Below are 10148 nucleotides of genomic sequence, written 5' to 3'. Positions count from 1 at the left end.
AAAAAAAAAAAAAAGGCATCAATTTTAAAAATCACAGGCCGTTTGGAAAAGGTTCCAAAAACCAATCTGTTATTGAACCCCTCGAATGTATATCGATCACGACAGAGGGCTTATTATTATTATTATTATTATTATTATTATTTTTTTTTTTAACTTTGTAAAAGGACCGCGATGAATTACTTATGCGGTTTATGTTTCCATGGCGGTATAGTTTGGCGCAGAGATTTATCCGAAATTATTCAATGCGTAAATAATTCTGCTTATAATGACCGTTGTTCGGATTATTTACAAATCAACGCTTTCCATGAGATTTTTTTCTTCATTTAAATTCACCAAAGAATGGCAATTACCACGAAGATAAATACCACGAAGGTGTTTTTCAGTTGCCAAGTTTCTTGCACAGCGCTCGCCAAGTCGTTTAATTAAAAAAAAAAAAATATATATATATATATATAATTTAATATATATCAATTTTTTTGGAAGTTATTGTAAAAGATGTTGTTGATGGAAACATATCATCAAAACACATGAAGCTGGAAAAATAAAATACGACACGAAATTTTTTTTTTCCTACTACCGGACGTGACGTCATTCCTTCTTCCTGCCATCATGGTGACGAGCTGGTTTTTTTTTTTTCTTACTTCGTACAAAAATCCGGACTTTGAGCTAATTGGGAGAAATATTCCGATGCCTGATAATCATTTTAGGAAGCGATGGTGTCGGATGTTAATGATATGATTGTTTGATTCGTGGGGAATGTTGGAAACTCGATGTATTTGTTTTTTTAAAATCTCGTTTCAATGTGTGCTGAACTTCTTCGCGGCCTAGTGCACATGGCTCGTGTTCAGCCTTTACCTCACGGATGGATTTATTTAATCCCTTCCGCGGCCTTTTGCACTTTTTAAGATGCGATTTTATTTTTTTATAGATCCAATTCGAACGTATTTTCATTTTTTTTAACTCTTCTGATTAATCCTGAATTGAGCGAGTCGACGATTAACGTCGCGGTTACTCCTTTCATGCTCTTCTTCTACTTCTTCTACTTCTACTTCTTCTTCTACTTCTACTTCTTCTTCTACTTCTTCTTCTTCTACTTCTACTTCTCCGTTTTAATGTTACATTAAAACCCAACTCGAAAGGAACCAACCTTTTACTACTGCCCTCCGATAAATGAGCTCACCTGTTGTTGGTTTCCACCTGCAGGTATTCAAACGCTTTGTGGAACTCGGCCGCATCGCCCACGTGGGTTATGGTCCTCATGCGGACAAGCTGGTGGTGATCGTCAATGTTGTCGATCAGAACCGGGTGTGTATGAACAGATCATTCCACACCAGCTGTAACAACCAACCTACATGTGTTTAACCAACTTCGAGCTTCGCTTGTCAACACCAAATACACAAAACATCACATGGTGTGTATATATGTATATATATATATATATATATATATATATATATATATATATATATATATATATATATATATATATATATATATATATATATATATATATAATTGTTTTCATTGTGGAAGAGGTGGGTGCGACCTGAAGATCTTGCTCGTCAGACTTTGGTCAGGTAGACATTGACAAGCCAGGAATTTCAAATTTATCCAAGGTACCAGTTCTCAATGGTTTGCTCTATCGGAACGATCACGTGGGATTAGAAAATCCCATGGGATCCTTATTCCCCAATCCCAAACCATGATCATTTCTCCCCTCATTTAACCTACTCCTCCAATCCCTTCTCCTTCCAAATTCCCAGTTTTTTTCTGAGTTTCCTTCTGTATCCATCTTGTCCTCCCCTACCCCTCTCCCCCTCCCCCTCCCAACTCCCAATTCCTCACCACACCCATTGTTTTGTCCGTCTTCCTCTATCTTGTCCTTCAAGTCTGCTCTTGGTGCTTCCTCCCTCCCTCTCTTGCTGTTCCTTTTGTCTTGTTACATCCTGATCCATTCAGTGCACTCGCTTTCCCACAAACCTTGACTATGTATTCAAAAAAATAAAGGAATTTAAACCATTAACTAATTATTTCTTGTAGAAAGGACGAGCAACCTTCAGGTGCCATTTTTGAAGGATGGCAGACTGTAATCCGCTCTCGTGTTTGCAAACCAACGACGTGGTCTCGTCGGGAATCAAACCCAAGTTTGTTTGTTTTTGGTGGGGTTTCTCTCCTGAGTCATGTCGAGGTCATGTAGAGTCCATACCCCCTGAGAGGTGGGAGATTTACGAGGCCAAGACATGCAAAAATGTAGATGTATATATATATTTATTTTATTATTAATAAGACATATTCTCTTAACCAATTATATGTCCTTGTCGTTATGTATGATACTCTTTCCAAAGTGTGGTCTGTGGTGGCAGTTTCTTGTCTTGGGTTACAATCCTGGCCAGGTCTCCGCTCCAACATGGGATTGAATGGTTTTTGCATTATGCACTCGTGTAACAACGGAGTCAAACATGCAGTCACCGGACTGCATTGTCTCGGTCAATTTTAATCAGAACCAATGCTACTGGTGGGTCAATCTCCATCGACAAATTGATGTTAAAAATAAAATCTAATACAGGAAACAGAACTGAGAAACGTTTTCCTTTGCTATGGCAATACATACCTTCACAAGAAAAACCTGGTGGGGATGTCAGCTGCAAAAATCCCTTTGCATAATGATATGTGATATCTTGTTGGTGTATTTTATACAATGGATCACTGTTGTGTTTGTTCAGCCTGGGACAAAAAATGTAGAGGAACCACTTTGTTAACAGTCGTTTGTACTTCGTCGAACCTTTTTGTTATAAAATCACACGATTGTTCTCCTTTTACAGGCTCTGGTCGATGGACCCTGCTCCGGGGTGAAAAGACAAAGCATGCCGTTCAAAATCTTGCATCTCACAGATTTTGTCATCAAAATCCCTTATGGGTAAGCACTGATCTCGACAAGCCATGGCTATGGAACAGAGGTGCAGTTTTAATGGATTCGGTGAATGTATTGCTCGGTTCGCCTTGGACACTGAACAGATTCCCCGTCGAATTGGTGTTCAAAGTAAACGACTCGTTACCCTTTTCTCAATGACTCTGTCCATGGCTATCAGGGCTCACCTTTCCTTTATTGTCCAACTCTGCAAAGGTTAACTCTTCAGACAACCTCATAAACCCCAGAATTAGGTTGTACCTGAATGGACAACTAGACTTCATGAAGGCTCCTGCCAGTCTGTCGGCGGACAGGTAGAACGATGGACGTAATCGATGCAACGGAGAAGCTGATGCTTTGTCATTCATTGGAGGAAAAAACAAAACAAACTAGAACGGGACTCAGTGGAGCGCACACCTCCACCAGGATGAACAGCTTACGTTTTGTGTCCCACCGATAGGCCTCTACATCCGGGTCTGCATCCAGGCCTGAAGCAAAATCTAATCGGCTCGTTCTTGTCACTTACCCAACTCCTTCACCATGTTTTTTTTTTATTACCCGTCCACAACTTTTTGAAGTGTCATGCTGTACATCCTTTTTTTTGCCCCCATCTCTCAATGGTGAAGATTCACTGAAAAAAAATAATAAAAAAAATTATCGTATCCAGATCCGGATCTTCACCAAAAGCGAATCGATTCGATCGTGTCACATATTCTTCGTCCAGCTCCGGTGGTGGAGCTAAAGGCCCGGTCACACCTTGACGTTTTAGCCAACGTATGCCGATTTTTGAATTTTTTTTCTAAAACGCTGGCACACGTTGAATACGTTATGGGTAAGTTTTGATAACATTGAGAGCACGCTGAAAAACACTGCCATACGTCGTTGTACGCTGGCTTTAAACGTTGTACTTTTCGGTTGTCCTCAAATTTTTTCATGCTTGAAATTTCACGACGTATGCCGGCGTATGACTCGCACGTTCCGCTACGCTGGCCACAAGTTGTAGGCACGGTCTGCGATCGTTGACAGACGTCAACACATGCTACTTGTAAGTTAATCATAAGTTGAGACACGCCGAGGTAATGTTTAGCGTACCCGAAACTTATTTCTAACCTATGATTAACGTGTTGTTGGCACGTTACGCGATCGTTGCCACACATCGACAGACGTTATTTTTAAGTTACTCATAGGCTGAAAGACGTCGGTATAATGGATCGTCCTTGCGTCAGCGTCCACGGCCACGGCCAGGACACTTATTTGCAGCATTCTTCAAACTTTTCTTCGGCATGACGAGGATGTTCACACTTCGATGTCTAGCTTGGCTATGATTCCAATTGTCCATCGGCAGCGTCTATTTAAAATAGTCGAGTTTGAGCGTTTTAACACGTTCAGAAGAAACGCTTCAAATTTCCAAACCCCAGCGTCAAAAAACAAAGGCAAGTGACAGCAATTTAAATCGTTCATTGTAAACAATGAAAATAGCTGAGTGGTACCGTTTAAAAGTCGTTGAGTGTAAAAAAAATCCAATTGTTGAGCGCAAGCGTCTACTTTCAATAGTGGAGATGCAGCCATTTAAATCGTTGAGTGTCAGCCAATGAACCTACCCGTGGACACGCGGACGCAAGGAGGATCCATCATAACCCACACCCTCCCGCTCACACCCACCTACTACTGCCAACATGAACAAACTACTACTAATACTAATACTAATACTGATACTGTTACTGTTACTGCTGACATGGACATCGACTCAAAAAGGACTCGAAAACACTGTTGGTTTCCCCTTTTATGAGCAGCATTTTTATATACCAATTCCCCAAACCGCTGGGAACACGTCTTTATATGGCAGTTGTAAGTTAGAAACACGTTCATTTATTTTTTTTGGCGACCGGAAGACGTCATTAGAATACATCTACATACGTTGATGTGTGTTGGGACTACGTTAAGAATTGGTTCAAAGCACGTCAAACATAAGTTAGAAATAAGTTTCGCGTGAAAAAGACATTACCGCGACGTGTTTCGACTTATGAGTAGCTTATAAGTAGCGTTTGTGGACGTGTGTAAGCGTCCGCATATCGTGTGTAAAACTTATCCCCATCGCATGCGGAACGTGTGTCATACGCTGAGTACGTCGTAAAATTTTGAACATGTTTAAAATTTCTTGACATACTCTACTTACTACGACTTATGATAGCGTACTTTAGCGTTGTACTCACGTATACCAAACTTACTCATACCGTATTTGACGTGCCCCAATGTTTTAGACACATTTTTCTTAGGTCGGCATACGCTGGCAAGATCGCCAAGGTGTGACCGCGATGTTGACACTTCCATTTCTACGGCAGTTATGATTTGAATCGTTGTGCGTCAGCCTTTTAATAGGCTACGTCACGACATCGTCGGCGATGCGTGCAACGCGCTATGCCGAAGTTAGACTATCGTTGGGCATCGGTTGTGTAGGCCGACAACAGGTTCAGCATTCGTTGGTATAAGTTATCTATAACACAACGAAACGTTCTGTGTCCATTACTAATATGTTATACATACGACCAACTCGTTATGAATACGTCCGAATCTTAAAAAAAAAAACATCAAAAGTTCAACGTAAGCCAGCGTTTTACATACATTTTAATACGTTGCCATCGCTGGCTAAAACGTCAAGGTGTGACCGGGCCTTAAGATAAACATCCATTTGGTTATATGTGAGTTTGATGTAGTTGTCCTTGTTATCGTTAATTTTGTTTCTATGTTGTAGGTGTCAGCAGAAGGCAGTACGTGAGGCTTGGGAAAAGGCCGACATTACCAAGCGTTGGCAGGCGAGCAGGTGGTACCGCAAGATAGAAGCTCGGAAAAGGGTATCAGAATACGACTTGCACTCCCCATTCTTTTAATCTCGAGTTTGCCATTTTCATCTGATTCTGTTGTTTCCACTCGGTGTTTGTGTTGCTTTGCAGAAAGCCAATATGAATGATTTTGATCGGTACAAGTTGATGAAAGTCAAGAGAATGGTGAGTGTCTTTGTTTTGCCTTGTAGCTTGTTTGGCAGATGACAAATTGTTTTGTTGCACCACTTTTAATGGAGAAGCGGTGGAAAAAGTTGATGAACCACCAACTAATTAATTTTGATTTCCTCTCTTTCTAAAATAGTTTTGAAGTTGTCAAAGTGAAAGCGATGTTACGTTGAGATATTGGAAATTGCATTGATACGAGATGGGTTATCATGTTTCTAATCATAGGATGTTCAGCTTTTGAACATTTTTTTTTTCTTCCTTCCTCCCTCCTTTCCTCTTCTCTCCTCCCCCCCCTCCTCCACACCCACCTCCCACCCCATGAAGTCGAGCCTCGTGATGGAGGATAAAATGGCAATGGGTTCGTATGAACAAATCTAGTACGAAACAGGTGGGAAGACCTTCAAAAAATAGTTCAAATACGTTGCATCAATAAACTAATGATACATTTCCGGAACAGATGTCCTCGGCTTTTAATAACAAGTTTTTAAGAGCAGGGAAGATTTGGCCTTTTTATTGTCGGGTCAGGTCGGGTCAGATTACATCTGTGACTTGCCACAGGAACCATGTAAACCTGCAGGAACCTGTTTCATGGTCGGATTGTCGGCGAATACACCGTCTCCCCCACCAGGTTTCCTGGTGAAGAGGGCGTATGATATGGACACCCAGCAGGATTAAAAACAATATCTGTCAAAGGGTGGAGGAGGTCCTTGTGAACCAACGGCCATTATTATCTGGTGCTCAACTGTGTCTGTGGACGTCTTCCTGCAGTTGGGTTACTTCTTATTAGGAGGTTGGTGGCAGGATTTGCACTCCGGTCACCGTAAAACCCTTCATTCCGCAAAACGTACTACAAAGAAATCTGAAAACCCACTCCGTGGGAGTACCTCCTGTGCAGCTAACCGGATGACGGGATAGGGGCAAAGCCTTCATTACCCCCAGTCTTTGACGATAGGAAAATCACGGGGTAACCTTCCCGGGTCAGGTTGCGGTAGTGTGTGTTGGGGTGGTGCTAAGGTGGAGTTCACCAGAAGGCGGTCCCTTCGGGTGGGTGCCTGGAATGTCCTATCCTGAAGAGAGGATGATCACCTGTCTCTGTCATCATCTGAGCCGAAGCATTTAGACATCGGTATTGCAGCACTCTATGAGGTTCGGAGACCGGATTGCGGTGAGATCATGGTGGGTGGTTACACCTACTATTGGTCTGGTCGCTCTGATGGTTACCATGCCCAATTAGTTGCTGTAGCTGTGTCCAATAAGCTGATTCCAATGATAATTGAGGTAACACCGGTCAACAAGCGTATTATGAGATGAAGGATTCGTCACTCCTTGGGTGTCGTTTCTCTGGTCTCTGTATATGCTCTGACTGAGGCGAGTGATCTCACCGTGAAGGACACATTCTGTGCCACGCTCGAGTCTGTGGTTGATCACTGCCCCAGGCGAGATACTCTTCTAGTCTTGGGGGATTTCAGTGCATCTACTGGAATTAATAGGGATGGTTAGGAGACGTGTGTTGATCACCATGGGTCTGGAACTGTGAACCAGAATAACACCCAAGTTCCTTGACTTTGCAAGAAGTCATGGACTTCGGGTGGCTGGATCATGGTGTCAGCGCCCACAGGCTCATCGCTGGACTTGGTATTCCAACGCTGGTGGTGTGGCAAAGGAGATTGACCATGTCCTCATTGACGGTCGTTGGAGGATGATCCAGAACTGCAGGGTCTACCGGAGTGCTCAGTTCCTCAATACTGACCACAGGCTTCGTGCAGCAACTCTGAAGTTGCAGATTAAATCTAGGAGAATGGTACCATCCCAGCCTTGGCTGGATGATGGGAAGTTCATGGATGAGAGGGTAGCTGAGGAGTTTGCGAACAGGCTGAGTTGAGATTTGGGGGGGGTCTGGTTGCTTTGGATCCTGAAGAGTTGTGGAGTGCCTTCAAGACCACCATCCTTGATGTTCCTTGATGATTTTGATGGATGTATTGGATGGAACTCACCGTAGGGCGAAGAAGAATGTTTTCTCGAGGGTCACTGAATACCATTGACCAGAGTCGCAGGGCCAGGCTGAATGGCAGAGCTGAGCTGTTCAGAGAGCTGAAGCGTAAAACTGTACATGTGCTAAGTGTGGACAAGGAGGCTTACGTGCGAGGAATCTGTGAGGGGGTAGAGCATGACCTGTGGTCAAGTGATTCTCGTCCTGCTTACAGGGGAATTCACGCATTGCGTTCCTCCAAACCCGCCCTCGGCGTGCTGCAGTTAGAGCGGAAGGTGGTGGGCTCTTGACTGAGGAGTCTGAAGTGAAGGCCCGCTGGGCTGGTTATTTGGAGCGGCTGCACCACGCTGATCCACCAGCTGTCAATGTGGATGTCGGCGGTGTTACAATCCCTATGGTTGACCCTCCAATCAACCGTGATCCACCTTAGTTTGTGAAAAGACAGGCTGTGGTGAACCGTTTGAACTGGGGTAAAGCCCCAGGGATCTGTAGCATCCATGATGAACTTCTCGAGGCTGGTGGATATGCTGTGCTCTTGTCATTGCACACAGTTCTGTGCTCTGCCTGGAACACAGGCATCATCCAATCCCAATCTGAGACGGCGACTTAATTCCTTTGGTTACCAGGTCTTTTCGGAGAATCCTTGGCTATCGCTGGTCAGACTTTGTGTCCAACGAGCGGTTGCTGAGAGACCCAAATGAGATTTGTAACCTGCATCGTCTCTGAGCGTCAGCTGCGGCTGTTTGGACATGTGGCTCGTTTTCCTGACGCTGCTCCTGCTCACCAGAATCTTTCAGCGAGGGAGTCTTGTGAGTGGAAGAGGCCAACGGGCCGATCACGTACCTCATGGTTGCAGCAGGTTGATCAGCATCTCAAGGAGATGGGGATGGGCCAGGGATCTGCCTGGGGGATGGCTCGACGGAGGCTCCTGGAGTACCGGCAGAAAGTGGACGCAGTGATGCGCTGCTCCGGCGCATCCTCCCATACCTGACCTGAATTGACCTGATCTGAAGATGGCGTCTGGTCATTACGTAACCCGGAACCGGCAGCTGAAAAGTAAATCTTGAATCAAGAAACCATAATGTGGGGTTATCGAGTTGTTCCAGTACGCTCCTTGGCTTGTATTTTGTCATAGGTTGTGGTGAGTTTATATATTTATTTATTTTTTGTTGCATTGTTTTATGAGTCTGGTAGGATGGCCCGGAGGTATGTACACTCACCTCCAAGCTATCTTACCCGGATGGTGAAATATTTAAATCTGAGTCTTGGAGTTGGATCTTGTGGTTTGAAGGAAAAACTGATGGAGTGGGTGTGAGGAGGTGGTTAATCACTCCAAAGTCCAACTGCTTGGGTCATGAAAGGATTTGTCACTCTATTCCACTCGATTGCATTTTGAAGACAAAGGATGTGAAACATTACACCTTATTGTCCAGAGTCCTTCCTGGGATGGAAAATTTGCTTGCTTCACTTGGGTATTTAACTAGTGTGTCCGGCCGCAGTTCACAGATAAATGTAGGGTCGAGTCATCAGCCATGGAGGGCAGGGATGGGGTTTGGATGGATTTGAGAGGGGGGAAGGATGAAATGAAAAATCGTCACGTTGTCAATAAATTTGTTTTTAGGACACAAAGCCATGAAATGATACTGAAATTCATTGTGTTCAAATGTGCACTGATAAAACGTCATTGAAAAGAACGACATGAATTGTTTTGGTTTTTTTTCTGCCAAAACCGCTTTGCACACAACAGAAAATGCTTTCTCTTCACTCAAAGGTCATGAACGCAATAATCTTGCGTGATTACCGTGACCACCAATGAATGAATGAGTTGTGTGTGCTGCAATTCTGAGAAAGGAGCTCATACGGCAGACACGGACGTATGAATGCTCTGCTGTCGTTTCAGATGGTCTCTTGGACACTAGCGCTGTATGACGAAGGAGAACTTGAAGCATTTCACCCATATGTTATAATTTTCATGTTGATAAAATATATTACACATCCGTATTCTTACTTCATTCGTCTTCCTTTTTCAGCGAAACCGCATCATCAAGGCTGAGCTGCGGCGGCTGCAGAAAGCGGAAACCAAAGCGAAGCTCAGCAAGAAGGAAAAAGATTCCACGAAAAAGTTGGAGAAGTCAAAATCTTCGGCAGGAGTCAAGAAAGCTGCCAAGAAGGTGGTGAAGGTCAAATCCTGAGCTGTTTTGTGGTCTTGTGTCGACATTTCCCAATAAAGGCTGAACCTGGA

At 43.6% G+C, this 10148-nt stretch overlaps 1 protein-coding gene across 1 annotated transcript; it reads left to right on the top strand.

Annotated features, from left to right (window-relative positions):
* The first annotated feature begins 1122 nt into the window (after window positions 1–1122).
* Window positions 1123–10148, top strand: RPL14 (ribosomal protein L14). Its single transcript, XM_085855942.1, has 5 exons — window positions 1123–1305; window positions 2823–2917; window positions 5661–5760; window positions 5860–5913; window positions 9937–10148. The coding sequence occupies exons 1-5, from the start codon at window positions 1171–1173 to the stop codon at window positions 10096–10098; spliced, it is 546 nt and encodes a 181-aa protein (XP_085712068.1). The 5' UTR covers window positions 1123–1170; the 3' UTR covers window positions 10099–10148.

The sequence above is a fragment of the Eptatretus burgeri genome, chromosome 15 (assembly GCF_056783735.1).
Source record: "Eptatretus burgeri isolate ZD-2024b chromosome 15, Ebu_testis_v1, whole genome shotgun sequence".
NCBI classification, from domain to species: domain Eukaryota; kingdom Metazoa; phylum Chordata; class Myxini; order Myxiniformes; family Myxinidae; genus Eptatretus; species Eptatretus burgeri.
Note: the sequence above shows the minus strand (reverse complement) of the source record. Positions and strands in the feature narration are given on the sequence as shown.